General features: G+C 46.1%; 1 protein-coding gene across 3 annotated transcripts in view; it reads left to right on the top strand.

Annotated features, from left to right (window-relative positions):
• Nucleotides 1-20,979: 20,979 nt before the first annotated feature.
• Nucleotides 20,980-23,310, top strand: part of EFCAB14 (EF-hand calcium binding domain 14) — a 31,260-nt gene continuing 28,929 nt past the window's right edge. Inside the window, exons 1-2 of one of the 3 annotated variants that reach the window (XM_074266027.1) lie at nucleotides 20,980-21,440; nucleotides 21,880-22,028. In XM_074266027.1, coding sequence (XP_074122128.1) covers nucleotides 21,205-21,440; nucleotides 21,880-22,028 — 385 coding nt within the window. In that variant the 5' untranslated portion in view covers nucleotides 20,980-21,204. The remainder of the gene's footprint in view (nucleotides 21,441-21,879; nucleotides 22,029-23,310) is intronic. The other 2 variants (XM_074266026.1, XM_074266028.1) reach the window with 2 other exon arrangements.

Genomic DNA, 23,310 nt, shown 5'->3' on the forward strand with positions numbered 1-23,310 from the left:
TATGAAAGCAATGGAATATTATTATTCTATAAAATAACGAACTAGCTGATTTTAGAAAGGCCTGAAAAGATTTACATGAGCTGATGCTGAGTGAAACAAGCAGAACCAGGAAAACATGAGAATACAGTAATAACAAGATTGTGTGATAATCAATTATGACAGATTTGGTTCTTCTCAGTGGTAATCCCAATAAACTTTGAATGAAAAAAGCCATCTCCATCCAGACTGCATGTATATCAACACATGCTATGTTTTCTTTTTTTTTTTTTCTTTTTCTTCTGTTTTTTTTTTCTCTTGTGGTTTTTCCCTTTTGTTCTGATTTTTCTCTCCCAACATGATTCATAAGGAAATAAGTTTTTTTTAAAGTGAATGTACATGTATAACCAAAAGGAAATGTTGTTTGTTCATGTAACTGGGGAAAATAAAGAGGTTTTTAGATGCTAAACTGAAAAGAGCCAAGCATAGATCCCCAGGGTGCTCAATTGGAGGCTTTCTGCCATGTTGACACAGAATCAATAATGATGACTCTTTGGATCTAGCCATTGTCTAATCTGTATCTTTATTTTTTTCTACAAGTACAGCACAAAATATTTTATTAACGACTTAGCTGAAATCCAAGTAAACCATAAGCCCAGTATTCCCCTCATCATTGAGCTTAGTGACTTCATCAAAAAAAAAAAGAAAATCTGGTGAATTTGACATGACCTGTTGCCCTGGAAGCAGCCACATGGGCTCTCACTTACTTTTGTTTCCCTTTAATAGTGCTTTCAAAATTATCCCAGAAACCAAAGTCATGCTAAAAGTTTTGAATTTGTAGGCTATTCTCTTCCTGTTTTGGACAATTAAGACCATATTAGTCTTCCTCCTATCTTGTTCCCTCACTAGAAATGCAAGAGTCACAGAATGTTATTTTAAAATAGTCAGTCAATAAGTATTTTTAAGAACCTAGCATATACCAGATATTAGACTAAGCCGTGGGGATACAAAGGAAGGCAAAGGACAGTCTCTTCTTTCAAAGAGTTCACAGACTCTAATGGGGAATCCAGAAGGAAAATAGTCATAGACAAACTTTCACAATAATCTGGAGGCAACATCAGAAGGAAGGTATAAGCATGAAGAGCATTGGAAAGGCTTCTTGCAGAAGGTGGGATTTTTCAAAGAACATCAGAGGTGGGAGGGATTTTAGAAAGGAGAATATTAAATGTCAGAGCTAAAAAGGACCTTAGAATAAAGAATTTCAGGGACAAAGGGGCTTTTGTAAAGAGAATATTCCATCTGAAAGGGCCTGAGAATAAAGAACATGAATATTGAGCCTCGAAAATGCTTTACTATAGATTGGGTATTGGAATATATCAGAGCTGTGGGGGACCTAAGAGCTTGGAAGCCAGAATGTAAGAAATGGGAGGCTTTTTAGAACAGAGGAGTCAGGAAGGATTCCCTTTTAGCACACCATTGACTTCTATTGAACTTGTGGTCAACCAATCAATTATAGTATTTATTATCTCTCATATCAAGCACTGTGGATATAAAAATAAAAACAAAAAATTAGATACCTACTCTCAAGGGATACAAGGAAATGAATTTGTCCAGTGTCCCATAATGCCATAAAGTCCAATTTCCTGAGTCATCAAATACAAAATACTTCGTTTTACACAATGGGAAACTGAGGCCTAGAGAAAGTCAAGTCATCTCAATGGTGAGATTGAAGTCAGCAATGTGGCTATTGCCATAGATTATGAGGCTGGGATTCCGCACCAAATCTTGAGGTTTGGAGCCAAAAGATGGGGTTTGGTAGCAGTTCACATATGAAGAATTCACCATGGCTTTCTCCTTTTTTTTTAATTAATTTTTATAATTATAACTTTTTTTTGACAGTACATATGCATAGGTAATTTTTTTTTACAACATTATCCCTTGTACCTCCCTTCTGTACCGAATTTTTCCCCTCCTTCCCTCCACCCTCTCCCCTAAATGGCAGACATTCCTATACATATTAAATACCTTATAGTATATCCTAGGTACAATATATATGTGCAGAACTGAATTTTGTTGTTGTTGTTGTTGTTGCAAAGGAAGCATTGTATTCAGAAGGTAAAAATAATCTGGGAAGAAAAACAAAAAAGAAAAAAAAAATGCTGATAGTTTACACTCATTTCCCAGTGTTTCTTTTCTGGGTGTAGCTGATTCTGTCCATCATTGATCAATTGGAATTGGATTAGCTCTTCTCTATGTTGAAGATATCCACTTCCATCAGAATACATCCTCGTACAGTATCATTGTTGAAGTGTATAATGATCTCTTAGTTCTACTCGTTTCACTCAGCATCAGTTGATGTAAGTCTCTCCAAGCCTCTCTGTATTCCTCCTGTTGGTCATTTCTTACAGAACAATAATATTCCATAACATTCATATACCATAATTTACCCAACCATTCTTCAATTGATGGACATCCATTCATTTTCCATTTTCTAGCCACTACAAAAAGGGCTGCCACAAACATTTTGGCACGTAGAGGTTCCTTTCCCTTCTTTAGTATTTCCTTGGAATATAAGCCCAGTAGTAGCACTGCTGGATCAAAGGGTATGCACATTTTGATAACTTTTTGGGCATAATTCCAGAATGCTCTCCAGAATGGTTGGATTCTTTCACAACTCCACCAACAATGCATCAGTGTCCCAGTTTTCCCATAACCCCTCCAACATTCATCGTTATTTGTTCCTGTCATCTTAGCCAATCAGACAGGTGTGTAATGATATCTCAGAGTTGTCTTAATTTGCATTTCTCTGATCAATAGTGATTTGGAACACTCTTTCATATGAGTGGAAATAGTTTCAATTTCATCATCTGAAAATTGTTCATATCCTTTGACCATTTATCAATTGGAGAATGGCTTGATTTCTTATAAAGTCAATTCTCTGTATATTTTGGAGATGAGGCCTTTATCAGAACCTTTAACTGTAAAAATGTTTTCCCAATTTGTTACTTCCCTGCTAATCTTGTTTGCATTAGTTTTGTTTGTGCAGAAACTTTTTAATTTGGTGTAATCAAAATTTTCTATTTTGTGATCAATAATGGTCTCTAGTTCTCCTTTGGACACAAATTCCTTCCTCCTCCACAAGTCTGAGAGGTAAACCATCCCATGTTCCTCCAATTTATTTATGATTTCATTCTTTATACCTAAATCTTGGACCCATTTTGATCTTATCTTATTATGTGGTGTTAAATGTGGGTCCATGCCTAGTTTCTGCCATACTAATTTCCAGTTTTCCCAGCAGTTTTTGTCAAATAATGAATTCTTATCCCAAAAGTTGGGATGTTTGGGTTTGTCAAACACTAGATTGCTATTTTTATTCACTATCTTGCCCTGCGAACCTAACCTATGCCGCTGATCAACTAGTCTATTTCTTAGCCAATACCAAATGGTATCACTTTTTTTATATCTTTTTGTAATTGTTCAATTATGTTTTTAAGTGAGGTTTTATTTTTTCTGTATGGAATTGTTTTCCTTTTCATCCATTTTATTTTTTAGAGAGATGTTTTCTTTTTCCAGCTCACTAATTTTGTTTCTCAATGATTTGTTTTCTTTATCCACTCTGTCTTTGAATGCATGGGATGACTTCTCCAGGCTCTCTTGACAAGCTTCCCTTTCCTTTTCCCATTTGTCTTCTAGCTCTCTTGTGAGAGCCTTTTTGATTTCCTCTATGAGATTCTTTTGTATTGAGGAGCAGCTCATATCCCACTTAGGGGATTCCTCTGGGGACAGTCTGTTTTTAGTGCCCTCAGTATTTGAAGTCTACTCTCTGTCCATACAGAAGCTATCAATGGTTAGAGCCCTTTTAAATTTTTTGTTCATTTTGTCAGAGCAGGCCTTTCTGGGGTTTTATTCTTCACCTACAGTGTGTACACATTCTCTGCAGCTCCTGGCTTGCTGTCAAGACAGAGTATCCACACTGGGGTAAAAGTCTTTTCGAAGAAATGGAAGAGATCGTACCCCTCTCCCTTCCAGTCTGGGTAGTGTGAGCTGCCTGTCTCACTCTGGCTTGCCTGCACTCAAGCTGTGCCCAGTCTGTTTGACCCTCCCTCAAGCAAACACCGACCTTCTCTGGCGAATTTCAAGGATGTCTTTTGTTGGTGATTATTTGTTGGTTTCTTTTCCGGTCAAGCATTAACTCCAAGGCTTGTCATGAAGTAAGTCCTGAGAGAAAACGGGGAGCTCAAGCAGCTGTCTGCCTCCACATACCATCTTGGCCGGAAGTCCCCATGGCTTTCTCCTTGTCAAAAGATATTTTTATTTCTGAGAAGAGAAGAAGCAAAATGGGCACAAGGAGTGGTAAATATGAAATACATTTAGGAGAGCAGATAGTTAGCAAGGAAAGGGATTTTAACAATTAACAAAGGAAAGGGCAGGATTTTTCAAGGATGAATGATGGGGAACCATTTTTTGCCCATCTTTGTACCAGGACTGCCATTGCTGCTGATTCAGCCTCCATTCCCAAGCAGAGTAAGACCAATCTCTCTTCTATAGAACAAATACTTGCACAAAAGCCCTCCCTGTGTCTTCTCTTCCCCAAGCTATAGATGTCAAATTCCTTCAGCCTATTTTCATCAGCTCAGGGTAGCGTCAGCTAGACATTTGAAGGAACAGAGACACTTATAAAGTGGAAAACAGTGAGAATACTGGAACCAAAAACTAAGTTCTCCAACCTTCCCAACATCTATGGCACCCTAAAAAACTAGCCCAAAGAAAAGTATTACAAAGGTTAGGAAGTTGGCCCTTCACAACATCTATGGCATCCCAGAATGCTAGTCTGTAATAGGTCAAAGATTAGGAAGTTGACCCTTCATAACATCTATGGTGTCCCAGCATGCTAGTGTGAAGTCAAGTAGGTCAAAGATTAGGAAGCTGACCCTTCACAATATCTATGGTATCCCTGGAGGTTAGCCAGATAGGCCAAAAGGTAGGACATTGGACCTTGACAGCATCTGGGAGGCTTCCAAACCTTGTTGGTTCTATCTGGATATTTCCCTCTGACATCAGCTTCATGCTCTGTCTATACTGAGTCTCAGGTTGTCTTTCTTCCCACTGGCTCCAAAGGCCTGGCCCTGCTCCAAAACCTGGACCTTTCAAGCCAGAGAGACTCAGAGCTCATCACAGACAACTGGAATACCAGCTTCCCAAAGCAATCTGGGTGAGGAGCATTTTAGGAATTCAGAAGGGGAAACTATGTGGTGTGACTGGCTAGAGGATGGGAGAAGGATCCAAGAAGGCTTCTATAAGGAAGTGGCTTTGGGGATAGTGTGAAGAATGGATTGGATGGGACAGAGCCATCAGTCCAAGGACAAACTCTACAAATCATGCTTGAGAGGAGGTGGGGCAGGAAGAACTCCCCCCACTGTTTGCCTTTTTTAATTAGTTGTTTTTGCTCACTAGTTGTTAAGCTCTGTAATTCCTCCCCACTGAAGGCCACCTACCCTAGTCAGCACAGCATAATTTTGGTCTAATCCCTTCCTGAGCTGGGAATCTTCTAAAAATTAATATCCTTAACACTTGGTCCTCTCTTGAAAAACCAATCAAGATATAGGAGAGAGAGGATATGCATTCAAATCCCTGCTCTGCTCCTTATGATACCTGTAATATTGGGTACATTTTATCTGTGCATTCTATCTCTCATCTAAAAGTATCTAAGTAAGTAGTAAAGGGAAGCTTCAGATATCCCAAGGTAGAGATATCCACACAACAAAGACTTAGAAGTGGACACAGCATTGTTTAAAATAGTCATACTGGGATTTGGAGTCTTACTGGATTTGGAGTGGGGAAGACTTGGATTCCAATTCTACTTCCAGCACTAATCAGCTATGTTGGCCTGAGCAAGCCAGTTCTCTGTGTTCTCAGCTCTCTCTTCTGTGAAATGGGGGACTTGGACTCCATGGGGTCTATTTCATTAGAGGTCTATATCTATGTTCTTATGATACTAAATTCTCTCAATACCATCTAAATTTAGCACCTGAAGAAAAGCACTGACTGCCATACCCTAAGTAAGCTTCAGGATTTGGGCTATTTGGGGGGTCTAGGTCTACCTTTCATACTCTCTCCCTCTTCAAAAATGAAAAGCTTCTCTTTCCCTTTCAGGCAATGGTTTACAATGGATTGAGCTGAGGAAATAGTTGGGATTTGGAGATTGCATCCTAGTGGCCACTGAACTCACCTCATCTCAGAGTCTCTTAGGTCTATATTTTCCTCTTCCCTGTCTCCCAGTATCTAGGAGCTCCATAGAATCTGGGAACAAGCAGAGGCTCTCTGAAGACGAGCATCCCTGGGTTTACCCCCTCAGACCATAGACTATCCAGGACAGACCTGTGTCTCCTCTCAGACCAAAGGTTCCTTAGGACAAGAGCACAGCTACTCAGACTAACAGTTCCTGTTTTCTTGTCATCCTTCCCTATAGTGCCTTACCTGGGGCTCTATACTTCAGGGCAGAGTCTTTTGAGATTCTAAAGCTGGACAACCCTGATCAGGGACAGCAAGCACAGCATATATCTTCTTAGAGATACAAGCAAATGTTTCCTTAATGTGGGACTTGGCTTGACCTCAATAAGCCTGTACGTCCTTCTCTGTCTTAGCTGGATGATCATTAGCATTTTTCCCAGCCATAATCTCCTGCTATTCTGATTCTCTGATCTGGACTGGACAGCTCCAGGTAGAATACCTCCCTATGTTAGTCCAGTGGGCAGCAGGGGGCAGCAGAGGGCTATGAATAGTAGTGAGCTCTGCTGAACTCTGAGCATTAATTCAGAAATAATAACTACAGTCATCAATGTACTGGATCAGTCACGACAAACAAGTGACTGCTCCAGTACAAAGTTATGACTACAATCATTGTCCTCCTCCAGAACGGAGGACAAACAACATCCTCTGTGACCTAACTCAAGACCTAACTACAAGTGCCCAGTTGAGAAGCTTTCCTTCCCTTCTCATTCCTTCTTTCTTTCCTTCCTTTACCTTACTTCCCTTTTCTCTTTCCTTCCTTCTTTTCTCTCTCCCTTTCTTCTTTTTTTTCCTTCCTTTCTCCCTCCTTTCTTCCTTCACCTTCCCTATATCCACACAGGATACTGATGTGAATCCTGAAATCAACCTATTCTCTCCCCTTTTTCAGGGAACTTAGTTTCCAGACTGTCTTATTACCATATTTACCATAGCTAAAACAACCATAATGTGCTCAGACTACCTTGAATAGTTCTGTCTGGATGTAGATGGCAAGTTTCTTCACAAATTTATTGGATTGCCTTGAATAATCTCAAGAAAAGAGCCAAGTCCATGATAGTTGATCATCACATAATCATTTTTATTAAATATTTTTATTTTCAAATAGAACCAGGAGATCGCTGTACACTTCAATGCTGTATGAAGATGTATTCTGATGGAAGTGGAAATCTTCAACATAAAGAAGATCCAGCTCACTTCCAATTGATCAATGATGGACAGAAATAACTACACCCAGAGAAGGAACACTGGGAAGTGAATGTAAATTGTTAGCACTAATGTCTATTTACCCAGGTTACTTATACCTTCGGAAGCTAATAATTAATGTGCAACAAGAAAATGGGATTTACACACATATATTATATTTAGGTTATACTGTAACACATGTAAAATGTATGGGATTGCCTGTCATCTAGGAGAGGGAGTAGAGAGAGGGAGGGGAAAATCTGGAAAAATGAATACAAGGGATAATGTTATAAAAAATTACTCATGCATATATACTGTCAAAAAATTTTATAATTATAAAATAAAATTTAAAAAAAGATTTTTATTTTCAAAACATATGCATGGATAATTTCCAACATTCATCCCTGCAAAACCTTGTGTTCCAAATTTTTCCCTCCCTTTCTCCTAGATAGCAAGTAATCCAACACATGTTAAACATGTGCAATTCTTCTACACATATTTCCACGATTATCATGCTGCACAAGAAAAATCAGGTCAAAAAGAAAAAAAAAATGAAAAAGAAACCAAAATTAAAGCAAACAACAACAAAAAGTAAAAATACTATACTGTGATCCATACTCTATTCCCACAATTGTGTCTCTGGGTTCAGACGGCTCTCTTCATCACAAGACCATTTGAACTGGCCTGAATCATCTCATTGTTGAAAAGAGCCATGTCTATCAGAATTGATCATCATATTATCTTGCTGTTAGCATGTACAATGATCTCCTGATTCTGCTTATTTAACTGAACATTAGTTCATGTAAGTCTCTCCAGGTGTTGAGATTGGGAAACGGATTCCAAAAGTTTGGGGTCACAAGACTGGTGTCACAAGGTGTCTCAAAATAATGTATAAAGATTGAATCCATTTTCTGCTAAAGGGGCAAAGTTTATTGTAATTGTAACACCAATTGCAGCAGGCTAAGTTCCAAAAGAATTTAGCAAAGAGACAGAAGCAAAGCGTTAATCTAGTTCTTCATGTTATAATTATGCTCATTTTGTGGCCCAGAGGAAGGACCAAGGAATAGTCTCAGGAATTTGATTCTCCTTGACCAACAGATTATCTTTCTAACAGTCAGCAAGGAACTGAGGAGTGATCTACTCAGCAATCAGACCTCAAAATCATTGCTGTCTTCCCCCTTATCATTTCCCCCCTCAATCAGTCACACTCCAAATTCATTTGGAACAAAGAGATGGAAATCTCATCTTATGGAGGTGATTCAAGCTGATAAGGGGTATAAAGCTGTCCCTGCCTAGTGGAGTCCAGATTGAGGAGGGGGAGGCATGTGACTTGAAGATGGCAGAAGCAGCAGCATTCAGAAAAGGTGCTCAATGTCAGAATCAGTTAGCTAATGGTATTCAGGGTAAACAAACAGAAGTTCATAGCTTGGAACCTGGAGGAAACAAATGTAACAAATAGCTTAGAAATGCAGGAGTCAAATATGAGCAAAAAAAAAAAAGAATAATTAAAAGTGGAGTTAGGAAGATGGTGGAGATCAGACATGATTCTCTGTGACCTCCTCTCTCAAACCAACAGCAGATTAACTGGTTTTGGAGTCAAAGATTCCACAAATATTTGAAGTACAACACATTTCTAGAAGAAGTTACCTTGGAAGAACTTCGTAACAGGTCTGTTTCAAACAGGCAGGGGGATACTCTGCCAAACCCAGACCACAACACTGGGAGACTGGGGCAAGGATGTGGGGCCAGGAGTCAGTGCTGTAGCTTCCACACACCTGGGAATCTTCTGTGAGCCTCTTAGGCCAATCTTTCCTAGTTGCAAGCAGGTGGTTTGGCAGATTTGCCTTTTGTAAAAGGCAAATCGTAAACCACTGAGCCCCAGAAGAATGCCAAACCTAGCTGCTATTCAGTACTGGAAATCGATCAGAACTTCCCCAGGGCAAATTAAAGCAGCTGTCATTCCTTTGCATTTAATAGACCTTAAGCCTTTTTTTTTTTTTTTTTCTTAGATCATTATATTATTTTTTTTTAAATTTATTTTTATTTTATTTTATAATTATAACATTTTTTGACAATACATATGCATGGGTAATTTTTTTATAACATTATCCCTTGCACTTACTTCTATTCAGATTTTTTCCCTTCCTCCCCCAAACCCCTCCCCCAGATGGCAAGCAGTCTTATATATGTTAAATATATTACAGTATAATTTAGATACAATATATGTGTGTAGAACCGAATTTTTTGTTGCACAGGAAGAATTGGATTCAGAAGGTAAAAATAACAGTTTACATTCATTTCCCATTGTTCCTTTTCTGGATGTAGCTGGTTCTTTCCATCATTAATCAATTGGAATTGGATTAGCTCTTCTCTATGTTGAAGAAATCCACTTCCATCAGCATACATCCTCGTACAGTATCATTGTTGAAGTGTATAATGATCTTCTGGTTCTGCTCGTTTCACTCAGCATCAGTTGATGTAAGTCTCTCCAAGCCTCTCTATATTTCTCCTGTTGGTCATTTCTTATAGAACAATAATATTCCATAACATTCATATACCATAGTTTACCCAACCATTCTCCAACTGATGGACATCCATTCATCTTCCAGCTTCTAGCCACTATGAAAAGGGCTGCCACAAACATTTTGGCACATACAGGACCCTTTCCCTTCTCTAGTAGTTCCTTGGGGTATAAGCCCAGTAGTAGTATGGCTGGGTCAAAGGGTATGCACATTTTGATAACTTTTTGGGCATAATTCCAGATTGCTCTCCAGAATGGTTGGATTCTTTCACAACTCCACCAACAATGCATCAGTGTCCCAGTTTTCCCACAGCCCCTCCAACATTCATCGTTATTTGTTCCTGTCATCTTAGCCAATCTGACAGGTGTGTAATGATACCTCAGAGTTGTCTTAATTTGCATTTCTCTGATCAATAGTGATTTGGAACACTCTTTCATATGAGTGGAAATAGTTTTAATTTCATCATCTGAAAATTGTCTGTTCATATCCTTTGACCATTTATCAATTGGAGAATGGCTTGATTTCTTATAGATTAAAGTCAATTCTCTGTATATTTTGGAGATGAGGCCTTTATCAGAACCTTTAACTGTAAAAATTTTTTCCCAATTTGTTACTTCCCTTCTAATCTTGTTTGCATTAGTTTTGTTTGTGCAGAAACTTTTTAATTTGGTGTAATCAAAATGTTCTATTTTGTGATCAATAATGGTCTCTAGTTCTCCCTTGGACACAAACTCCTTCCTCCTCCACAAGTCTGAGAGGTGAACCATCCCATGTTCCTCCAATTTATTTATGATTTCGTTCTTTATGCCTAAATCTTGGACCCATTTTGATCTAATCTTAGTATGTGGTGTTAAATGTGGGTCCATGCCTAGTTTCTGCCATACTAATTTCCAGTTTTCCCAGCAGTTTTTGTCAAATAATGAATTTTTATCCCAAAATTTGGGATCTTTGGGTTTGTCAAAGATTAGATTGCTATTTTTATTCACTATCTTGTCCTGTGAACCTAACCTATGCCACTGATCAACTAGTCTATTTCTTAGCCAATACCAAATGGTTTTGGTGACTGTTGCTTTATAATATAGCTTTAAATCAGGTACACTTAGACCACCTTCCTCTGACTTTTTTTTCATTAGTTCCCTTGCAATTCTCGACCTTTTATTCTTCCATATGAATTTTGTTGTTATTTTTTCTAGGTCATTAAAATAGTTTCTTGGGAGTCTGATTGGTATAGCACTAAATAAATAGATTAGTTTGGGGAGTATTGTCATCTTTATTATATTCGCTCGGCCTATCCAAGAACATTGAATGTCTTTCCAATTATTTAAATCTGACTTTATTTTTGTGGCAAGTGTTTTGTAATTTTGCTCATATAATTCCTGACTCTCCTTTGGTAGATATATTCCCAAATATTTGATACTATCGACTGTTATTTTGAATGGAATTTCTCTTTGTATCTCTTGCTGTTGGATTGTGTTGGTAATGTATAAAAATCCTGAGGATTTATGTGGATTTATTTTGTATCCTGCGACTTTGCTAAAATTCTGAATTATTTCTAATAGCTTTTTAGCAGAGTAGACCTTAAGCCTTTAAAAAAATTTAATAAAAAAAAACAAAAAGAACTCTCATCATAAACAACTTTTATGGGGAGAGAGAAGAACAGACCTCAAATCCTGAGGTTCCTAAAAGCAAAGCAACTCCAGATGAAACCCTAAAGAGAGACATGAGCTGATCCCTATTTCACAAGGCTTTCTTTGAAAATTGCACAAAGGATCTTAAAAGAGAGTTAGAAAAAATGGGAAATGAAATGAGATCATGGCAAGAAAAAAATGGAAAAAGCATGTAATGTCCTACAAAAGAGATATGAAAAAAACACCAATTCACTGAAAAACAAAATTTGTGAAATGGAAAAAGAATACAATGAACAAAAAAATTCTATTGGCCAATTGCAAAAGGAGCTAAAAAGGGTAACCAAAGAAAATAATACACTAAAAATTAGAATTGAACAAATGGAAGTGAATGACTCAATAAGAGTTCAAGAATCAGTCAAACAAACCAAAAAAAATGAAAAAATAGAAGAAAATATGAAATATATCCTAGGAAAAACAATTGATCTGGAAAATAGATCTAAGAGAGACAATCTAAGGATTATTGAGCTTCCTGAAAGCCATGATGAAAAAAAAAGACCCATAAAATTATCAAATATTTTCTGCTATCCAATAAAGTAATTAAGATTCACATAGCATGTTTTATGCTAAGCATTTTTGCAATCGTGTTATCTTCACAACAATAATTATCTCTTTTTACAAATCAGAAAACTGGACAGAGATAAAATAATTTGCCATAAATTACACGGCATATATATATATATATATATATGTATATATATATATATATATATATATATATCCATAATTGAAACAGAGAATGGTGAGCTTACCAAATTCAGAGGCTGACTGGCTCCCTCACCTCACACTGCCATGCCAGGGATACTCAGATCCTTCTCAGGAAGTTCCTGGACAGAACCTCTTGAAAGCTGAGGTGACTAGTGCCAGGATATCCCTTTGAGGTAATTTCAGAAGCCAGGGCCCAGGGAATGCTGGCCATTGAACCTTGTCCCCACTCCTTCAAAACTGGGTTGGGGAGTATTTGGGCAAGGTTGTGTGGGGTCCCTATGGTTGCTTCCCCTATTTATACTTCTATTTCTATTTCAACAGAATTTGAGTTTTAATCTGATTTGAGATGAGAAGAGTTAGCAAATAGAGGGACTTAGGCTATATAGATCTTATTAGCAATCCCCACAACTGAAATACACTCAAGACCACTCCAGGGAGTGGAGTGGACAGGGTCCCTTAAAACCTTCTGGGGTGCTTTCTCAAAGGAGCAGAAGAGGGCTCCAGACAAGATAGGAATCAAAGAAAGATTAGCAAAAGTTGCTGTTTAGCTGGTTTGTTTTTTCTTTTTCTTTTCTTCCAGAATAGGGTAAATTTCTGGAATTACTTCCAATGTTTCAGGAATTTTTCTTGCAATCTTAAAATGACTTATTGCTAAACTTCTTAATCATGGCTGTCAAAATTTTGAGAATCTAGTAAGATGTTATTTTAATTTTAACTAGCTAATTTTTTGTGTAGCCCCCAGCTTGGCCAGAGCTGAAGTCCAAGGAAAAAAGTTAGACTTTTAAAGAAATTTTCCCAGCATTCTAACTATAGCATAGAGGTTTTTTCTTGTTGTTTGCATTTTAAATCTTTCCAGGTAACAAAATCTAGCTCACAGAACAAACATGACACAGACATTCTGCACAGAAACACAGACACAGACATGAAAGAAGACTGTCCCATCTTTGCCAAAAGCCATAAAATTTTGTCAAAAGCTATCCTGTAGTGCTTCATCTTCTCTGGCATCTCAAATAAGGTGAAAGGGTAGCAAAGGTTAATTTTGCCAAAAATTACAAAAATTCCTAGTCTGAGCATCCCTAGTCAAGGAAAATTTGCTGAGTGTGGAGCTTATGATGACCCAGACAAGTCTTCTCCCACTGGCTTTGAGTGTTCCAGCTATAAGATTGTGGGAGGAAAAAAAAAAAAACGGAAGACTTACCTTGAAAGGAGGGAATCAAGCCAGAGGAGGCTTCACTCTCCCCAAATGTTGAGGTTGACAAAAGGACCCCATAGTTTGAGGTCACAGACCAGTGTTGCAAGGTGTCTCAAAAGAATTTGCAGGCTTGAATTCATTTCCTGGTCAAGGGGCAAAGTTATTGTAATTTTAACACCAATTGAAACAGGCTAAGTTCCAAAAGAATTTAGCAAAGAATAGACACATTTATCTAGTTCTTCATGTTAAAGATATGCTAATTTTATGCCCAGATATAGAAATATGATTCTCACTGACCAACAAACATATCTGGATCAAAAAAGGTTATGCACAGCTTTATAGCTTTTTGGGAGATTTGCTATTTTGTTACATGAATAGCACATAAACTCAACCAACCATATCAAAGCAAGGCAGGGTCTTCGGTGATTGAGCAACTTGTTTTTGGGGAAACATGACTTTTAAAGTAGAAGAGTGGAGAGCAGAAATAACATGTATTGAATTGTTGAGACTGTCATAAAGATAGTCTGAGAAAAATGAGTTCCAATCAAAGCTGTCTCAAATATGCTAATCAAGACAATCTAGGAAAACTTGAGTTCCCATCTTGGTTGACCATAGGAACAGAATGGGCTTGATGAGGTCCTAAATGGTGTATTGAATAGAGAGAAACTAAATAATTGGTCCCTGAGCCAAGAAGGGAAAAGGCACTGATAAAAATCAATTTAGCTCCATGGAGTTCATCCAATCAGAAATCCAAGTTAAGTCAAACCCCAGAGCCCACCCCCTATAAGGGGTCTCGCGAAGTCTCCCCTTTCCATGCCCTGTCAGAAATCCTCTAACCTCATTGGGTGTTTCCTTTCCACTGGGTAATTGTGAGTTTCACTGAGGAACATGTCTTTCTTATGCTGTCCCACTGTTTCATATTTACCATTCCTGGTATCTATTATATCCCTTCATTTTGTCTATAATCTGTTCCCCTAAATAAATCTACCTTTTGCCAGAGAGAATGGCCATTGTGGATTCTTCACATGGTCAAACCCCAACTTTTGGTGCCTGCCATCATCAGGTGTCTATATCACCACATCAGGCTTCTTTTAGCAATTCCTAAGAATAAGCTGGGCCAGCTCACAAGCTGGGCCAGAGTCCCATCAGCATTACTCTCTAATCACTTCACTATTTTGATTGTCCATAGGGATTAGAGGAGTTCAAAAAGAGTCAAGCCAACTCCATATCCAAAAAGATGGAGATTTGACTAAGCAATGTTGCATCTAGAGAAGACTTGAGGATTTGAGAAGACTGCATCTTAAATGTTCCTCTGTTCCTCTCTTGCACCCAGCCCCAGTATCCAATCTGTTGCCAAAACTTGTCCTTTCTACTCTCGTGCCATTTCTTTTTACTTGCCAAGGTAACAGTCTCATTTGGAGCAGTCCATTATTAGTTTTTCCAGATCTCAGGGCTAAATCTGCCTCCTGACAACTTCCCTTCACTTCTCCTGGGTCTGGGCTCTGGCGCCAAACTGAACTGAACAAGGCTGATCCCTTTTCTAAGATTCAACTCTTCAGATACTGGAAAGTTTTCTCATGTCCCTATCTGTGCTTTCTTTCTCCCGGTTACACATGGCCAGCCCCTTCATAGAATGGCCTCATCATTGCTTGCCTGCTCTCATTCCTTGGTCAGCTGCTGAGATTGAAATAGAATCCTGGGGTCCAATTGAGGAGAATAATGACCGGATTCCTTCAATAGTCATCCTGATATAATGGTGGGAACCAGGCTCCTACTTCCTCTGGGGGAGAGGACCATTGTTCTTGATATAACTGGGGTTCCCTGCCTCCACCCCTCACTACAGGCATATTCAGTCTTTGCCTCTAGTAGAGCTGTAGAGCCTCCCTCACATCTGGGCCCAGCTGTTTACATAGAAGCTAAAGTCAGGTGGCTGGGAGAGACTGGGAAATTCCAGGAACCCAACCACCTGCAGCTTGGAAAAGAGCCAGCCATTATGAGGTCCCCAGGGCTGAGAGGCACCTGTTGGGGAAAAGTTCCTCTAGTATTTCCCCACCTCCTCTGCTACTCCCACTTCCAATGGAATCCTAGAGTGCCCTCCCTTACCTGCCAACTGAACTTCTGTAAATGTATTTAAGTCTTTCCATGGTGAAGAGGGAAGCCCATCCCTCACAATTCTCAGGGAATTAACTTCCCCCCCTGCCCCCAGGTTATTCTCTATAATTTTCCAGAATGGTTTTCTGGATAACAATTTGGAATTGTGTGTGTGTGTGTGTGTGTGTGTGTGTGTGTGTGTGTGTGTACAATTATAATTGTCCATACCCTTTGACTCAGCAATCCTATGGCTCAGAATATGCCCCAAGGAGGTCAAAGACAAAAACAAAAGACTAACATATGCAAAATGTTCCGAACAACTTTCTTTGTGATAATAAAGAATGGGGGGAGGGTAGCTAGTGGTGCAATGGATAGAGCACCAGCCCTGACATCAGGAGGACCCGAGTTCAAATTTGGACTCAGACACTTAACACTTCCTAGCTGTGTGACCCTGGGCAAGTCACAACCCCAATTGCCTCAACAAAAACAAAAACAAAAAAAAGAAAAAAGAATGGGGGGAATGGTGTGCATTCATTGGGGAATGGGTATGAAAATTATAAAATATGCCAATAATGGCAAATTAATGGAATTAATTAATTAATGGAATATTATGCCATAAGAAATAATAGCTATCTATCATTTATCTAGGGGCAGTTAGGTGGTAGAGTAGATAGGTCAGAAACATTCATCTTCCTAAGCTCAAATTTGGTCTCAAACACTTAACAGTTGTGTGACCACGGATCACATCACTCTGTTTTCCCCAGTTTCCTCATCTGTAAAATGAGTTGAAGGAAATGACCACCCCCTCCAGTATCTCTGCCAAGAAAACCCCAAATTGGGTCACAGAGAATCCGATACAATTGGACAATAAAAATCATTTATGTAGCACTTTAAAGTTAACAAAGCATTTTATGTACAGTATCTTATTTAATCTTCACAACAAGCCTGGAGATGGATACTGTTATTTTAGCCATTTTACAGGTAAAGAAACTTGAGATAACCAGAGGGGACAAGCAGGGCTACACAGCTTCTATGGATCTGAGACTGAAATTGAACTCAGGTTTTCTTCTCTCCAGCTCTACTGCACAATCTAAATGCCTTTAAAAATGACCTTTTGGGACAGCTAGGTGGCGCAGTGGATAGAGCACCAGCCTTGAATTCAGGAGGACCGGAGTTCAAATCGGATCTCAGACACTTAACACTTCCTAGCTATGTGACCCTGGGCAAGGCACTTAATCCCAGCCTCAGGACAAAAAAAAAAAAAAAAAAAAAAATGACTCCTCTCTGAGCCCCTTCCCACAATGCAGCACTTGGGGAGTACAGACTGGGTCCCCAGGGCCAACTACCACCTCAGACTCCAGGAGTTTTGTGCACTGTACTTTTAAAAATAGAAGTCATTATGCTAGACTTAATTTTTCTTGGCCATAAAGTGATTCAAGAGAATTCCAGTAGAGTAGGGGCAGAAAATGCCATCCACATCCACAGGGAGAACTGTGGAGACTGACTGTGGATCAAAGCATAGTGTTTTCACCTTTTTTTTTTTTTGTTTGTTTGCTTTTTCTTTTTTCTTTTTCTGAGGCTGGGGTTAAGTGACTTGTCCAGGGTCACACAGCTAGGAAGTGTTAAGTGTCTGAGACCAGATTTGAACTCCGGTCCTCCTGACTTCAGGGCTGGTGCTCTACCCACTGCACCATCTAGCTGCCCCTGTTTGCTTTTTCTTTCTCATGGTTTTCCCCTTTTGTTTTAATTTTCCTGTCACAATATGACAAATATGGAAATGTTTATAAGGACTGTACATGTGTGACCTATATCAGATTGTTTGCTATATTGGGGAGAGGAAAGGGAGGAAGGAAGAAAAAATGAATGTTGAAAACTACTTTTACATGTAATTAGAAAAATAAGACATGAGTGAAATTTTAAAAATAAGAGTGAAGTTCATGAAAGGGCAGTAAACAGAGAATGGAGGAAAACAAGACAGAAGTGGTGATGAGCAGCGTCCGCAGAGGTAGTGAAGTCTTTGGCAGAATGTTTTCCACTGGCTCTGCAGGCTTTGGGGGCGGTGGGGGTAGCTGGGTCAGGCTGGTGGCCCTGTCTAGATCTGTGCATGGGGCAAAGCCTTTTTTCTCCTGGGGAGGGTTTCAGGGGGTGAGATGAGCAGTGTTGGAGAAAGAGGGCTGGAAGGCAAGGGAGGCTGCTGCCAGCGGCCTGGGATGCCAACACGCTAGCCAGATGACGGACTCAGCCACAGGTCAAAGGCCTGAGTTTGCCCAGCATCATAGTTTGCAGTCTGCACCAGCTGCTGGCAAGAGGCCAGTGCTGGGGACCCAGTTCTGGCAGCATCTGGAAGCAGAGAAGCTTTGGTTTGATTCCCAGCTGGGCTACTTTATACCCACAGGACCTGGGCCAATCCCAGAGCTTCAATTTACCCAGCTGTAAAATGGATCCATTGGATAGGATGATGTGTAATTATTAAACCAGCCACAAGCACTTATTAACGCCTCCTTAACGCGGGGGAAGCCAGGGCTCCGCTTGGCCAAGCAAAGGCCTCAGCCCCCAAGATGCGTAACTCAGGAGACCACGGGTACGATTTCCCGCCGTCCTCCCTGTGGGCAAAGTAGCCTCTCAGGCCGGGCATCCGTTCTTGGAATGGGCGAAGGGGCCGGCCGCGTCTCTGAGACAGGGGTCCTGATGCAGACACCGACCCCCCAGCGCTGCCCTGGAAGCCGGGCTCCCCGCTCTGTCCCCGTCCCGAGGGCGCCACCGTCCTCAGCCGGGACCCCGGGCCCGCTCCCCGCTGCCCCGCCCTGTCCCGTCCCGAGGGCGCCACCGTCCTCAGCCCGGGCCCCGGGCCCGCTCCCCGCTGCCCCGCCCTGTCCCCATCCGGGGGGCGCCACCGTCCTCAGCCCGGACCCCGGGCCCGCTCCCCGCTCTGTCCCCGTCCCGAGGGCGCCACCGTCCTCAGACCAGACCCCGGGCCCGCTCCCCGCTCTGTCCCCATCCGGGGGGCGCCACCGTCCTCAGCCCGGACCCCGGGCCCGCTCCCCGCTCTGTCCCCGTCCCGAGGGCGCCACCGTCCTCAGCCCGGACCCCGGGCCCGCTCCCCGCTCTGTCCCCGTCCCGAGGGCGCCACCGTCCTCAGCCCGGACCCCGGGCCCGCTCCCCGCTCTGTCCCCGTCCCGAGGGCGCCACCGTCCTCAGCCCAGACCCCGGGCCCGCTCCCCGCTGCCCCGCCCTGTCCCGTCCCGAGGGCGCCACCGTCCTCAGCCCGGACCCCGGGCCCGCTCCCCGCTGCCCCGCCCTGTCCCCATCCGGGGGGCGCCACCGTCCTCAGCCCGGACCCCGGGCCCGCTCCCCGCTCTGTCCCCGTCCCGAGGGCGCCACCGTCCTCAGCCCGGACCCCGGGCCCGCTCCCCGCTCTGTCCCCGTCCCGAGGGCGCCACCGTCCTCAGCCCAGACCCCGGGCCCGCTCCCCGCTGCCCCGCCCTGTCCCGTCCCGAGGGCGCCACCGTCCTCAGCCCGGACCCCGGGCCCGCTCCCCGCTGCCCCGCCCTGTCCCCATCCGGGGGGCGCCACCGTCCTCAGCCCGGACCCCGGGCCCGCTCCCCGCTCTGTCCCCGTCCCGAGGGCGCCACCGTCCTCAGCCCGGACCCCGGGCCCGCTCCCCGCTCTGTCCCCGTCCCGAGGGCGCCACCGTCCTCAGCCGGGACCCCGGGCCCGCTCCCCGCTGCCCCGCCCTGTCCCGTCCCGAGGGCGCCACCGTCCTCAGCCCGGACCCCGGGCCCGCTCCCCGCTCTGTCCCCATCCCGAGGGCGCCACCGTCCTCAGCCGGGACCCCGGGCCCGCTCCCCGCTGCCCCGCCCTGTCCCCGTCCCGGAGAGGGGGGAGGGGCGCCGCCACCGGCATAATCACAGCTCTCCCCCGCCGCGGCGCATCTATTTCCCCGCTCGGCCCCTCCCAGTCCTCTGATGACTTGGGTCATGGAATGAGGTCATCCTGGGGACTCTGGAGCCCGACGCCGCGGGCTGGGAGTCAGGACGCTCCGGCTCCCTCCCAGGTTGGGGCCCGGGGCCCTCCCGCCGCTCTCCGGGCTGTAGCCGTTCTCCCGGACAACGAGCGCAACGCGGAAGCAGTGACTGAGCGCTCCTTCGGGGGTCCCTGGGCCAGGCTGGGGGGGTCCTTCACCAGCACCTCCTCCTCCGCCGAGGCCGGGAGACCCCCGCAGGTGCCTTTCACGCTCCGCCCGTCTGTTCACGGGCTTCAGTCTCCCCCAGAGATTCCGCACGTGCCCGCCGGCGCCCGGCACACGCCCCCTAGAGCTCCGTAACGGCCCGCCGGCTCCTCTGGAGCACTTGCTTGTACAGAGGTGGAAACCGGGCTGAGGCTGGAGGCCTGACAGGCCGGAGCAGGAGAAAGCCCTGGCTGGGGGCTTCACCAGCGGGAGCTCAGCCTCCCCACCTGTGCGGTGGCACGGACCCGGGGGTCGCCTCTTCCCTTACCCTGAGGACTGTGGGCCAGAGGTTTTAGCTTCCGGGCCTCAGTTTCCCCATCTGTATCACGGGAAGGGGCACGGACAGGGGCCTCAGCTTCCCCATCTGTATCACGGGAAGGGGCACAGACAGGGGCCTCAGTTTCCCCATGTGGTATCACGAGAAAGGACACGGACAGGGGTCTCAGTTCCCCATCTGTATCATGGGAAGGGGCACAGACAGGGGCCTCAGTTTCCCCATCTGGTATCACGAGAAAGGACAAGGACAGGGGTCTCAGTTCCCCATCTGTATCACGGGAAGGGGATGGGCAGGGGCCTCAGTTTCCCCATCTGGTATCACGAGAAAGGACACGGACAGGGGCCTCAGTTTCCCCATCTGGTATCACGAGAAAGGACACGGACAGGGGTCTCAGTTTCCCCATCTGTATCACGGGAAGGGGCACGGACAGGGGCCTCAGTTTCTCCATCTGTATCATGGGCAGGGGATGGACAGGGGCCTCAGTTTCCCCATCTGTATCACGGGAAGGGGCACGGACAGGGGCCTCAGTTTCCCCATCTGTATCATGGGCAGGGGATGGACAGGGGCCTCTTCCAGCCCAGAAGAGTGTGGGGCTCCCCGGGAGCTTAGCGCAGACTGCACAAAGCAGGAGCTACAAACGCTGGCGTCTTTCTCCCTACGCAGCTCCCCGTGTCACGTCCAGGAGCGCTTGGGGTTCAGGAACGGGATACGCGGACTCTTTAAGGAAGCTCCGCCCGCGCGCTCGCACCCTCGTGACGTCACTTCATACGACCAATACGCTTGCTCGTTGCTGGCAGGAGGTTGGACTCCGCGGCCCTGGGGGAGGAGCGTCGGGGCCGGGCCGGGGCCGGGGCCATGGGCTGGGAGCGGAGCCCGCGGCCGCCCGAGGCCGAACGCGCGCGGGAGCCGCAGCCGGAGGCGCCGAGGGAGCAGAGCGGCTGAGCGGCCCCGGAACGCCCGCCCACGCCGACCCTCCGCGTCCCCCCGGCCGGGCCGCGCTGGAGCCCGGCGGCTGCTGCTCGGCCCCGGGCGGCCCCCTCACGCCGCCCAAGAAGATGAAGAAGCGCAAGGAGCTGAACGCGCTCATTGGCCTGGGCCCCGGGGACGGGCGCGGCCGCAGCCGCCGCAGCCGCCGGGCCTGGAAGGGCGCCGCGGGCCACCGGCTGCTGCGCACCGAGCCGCCCGCCTCGGGCTCCGCGTCCAGTTCGGAGGACGAGGACGAGGACGACGAGGACGAGGACGAGCGCGGCGCCGGCGGAGGAGTAGGGGGCGCCCGCGCGCGCTTCGCCAGGTGGGAAGGGGCGCTGCGCAGCGGGAGGGGGGAGGGGTGTGATGGGGGAGGGGCGGAGGAGGCTTCTAGAGACCGAGGGAGACTCCGTCTCCAGTCCGGCAGAGGTCCCTAAGGCCATGTATGGGACTTCACAAGTCAGGAGAGGGGGTGAGACGTGAGGGATTACAGCAGCGGGAGCCCGGAGAGCAACGGCCTGTGGGACCCCGGAAGGGGAAGGGGGGACGCGGAAGCCGCACCTGCCCCAGGTGCTTTTTTCGGGCAAGATTTGAACCCGGGTCTTTGGCACCCCACCCCCACCCCCCGGGTCGCTCACGCCCTCTCGCAAAGGTGTTAGAAAGGAGGCTTTTTCGGGTGCAGGGCCCAGCCCCCGCAGGACCCGGGCCGGGTTCCGGAGCAGGTGGCGCGGGCCGGGCTGACCCTTCCTCCGGCTTCTTTTCAGAGGGGACTATTTCCGCTGCTGCAAGGTCTGCTACCCCCTGTGCACCTTCGTGGTGCTGGCCGCCTGCGTGGTGGCCTGCGTGGGCCTGGTGTGGATGCAGGTGGCCCTGAAGGAGGACCTGGATGCCCTCAAGGATCAGTTCCGGAGCCGTAAGTACGGGGGGCACACCGGCCCCCCTCCGAGGGCGAGCCGAGAGAGCGGAAGCGTCCGGCGGCCAGAGAGCCCGGGGGAGGAGGGGTCCGAGCCCCAGGGAGCCTCCCAGGAGGGTGAGGGGATGCCGCGGAGCCACGGCAGGAAGGTCTTCTCCGACCTGGGCAAGGCCTCCCCGCCTCTGGAGGGGCAGGGGTGTCCACTCCCCTTACCGGCCTTTCAGGGTCTTTGAGCCGCCCTGAGGGAGGAATGACCCTCCAGGACTGAGCCCCACGAGAGAGAAATACAGGCTTAGAACTTTCCAGAGCTTCTCAGGAGATCCGAGTGGTGGGCTGTGGGCGCAGGGGGGGCGGGGCCACCAGAGGGGTCAGTGCTTTTGCCACGCTCCGGGTGGATTATAAGAGAGGGTTCTATTGGGTGAAAATGGAGGTCAGGACACGAGTGACAGCTCTGCGCGTGTGTGAGCAAGGAAACTTTAAAACTAACGAGCTCCTGGGCCGAAGCAGGGAAACGCGGGTCAGTGGTTTTGGTTCACTGGGTCAGCCGCCCTCCCAGCCCCCGTAGACTGTGCTTGTTCATGACGATCTTTTACAGGGTGCAGTTAGCTTGGGGATGGCACCTGCCGTGCTGACAGGCAGTCTCAGAAAGGAGCATGTTTTACCGGGAAACCGTTCAGTTTATTACTTGTTCATTTATGGAGGCTTAGGGGCGGGCGGGACAGCCCCCACGCTGGGATCACAGGAGCGCCCCTGGGCCTTGGGCACGCCGCCCTCCTCTGGGAGGGAACCGAGGGCTTGCCTGGCACAAGAGAGGCGCCCGTGAGGCAGGCGGCTGTAAGCGGGCGCCGCCATGTTGGGGGGGGTCTGAAGGTGGCCTGGCCTGGAAAGTCTGACTCAGCCAGAACATCCCCTCAGAGACTCGCCTGAGAGGGGGGCTTGCAGCAGACGGGCCTCCAGCCTGTTACCAGATGGTCTAGAAATAGAACACACCCCATATTTAGGCTAGCTGGGAGCTGACCCCTTACCCTGACAGATCATAAGCACCACAACTACCCTGGCAACCTCCTCGAAGAAGGAGGCCGCCAGAGCCGAGCTCGCCTGCAGGCCTCAGGGGGCGCCTCCTGCCCCACACTGGCGGCTCCTGCCCCATGCCTGGCGCCTCCCGCCCTCCTGCCCCACACTGGCGGCTCCTGCCCCACACCCAGCGGCTCCCGCCCTCCTGCCCCACACCCGGCGGGCGGCTCCCACTCTCTTGCCCGGAGGCTCCTGCCCCACGCTGGCG

Source organism: Sminthopsis crassicaudata, chromosome 4, assembly GCF_048593235.1.
Source record: "Sminthopsis crassicaudata isolate SCR6 chromosome 4, ASM4859323v1, whole genome shotgun sequence".
Lineage (NCBI taxonomy): Eukaryota > Metazoa > Chordata > Mammalia > Dasyuromorphia > Dasyuridae > Sminthopsis > Sminthopsis crassicaudata.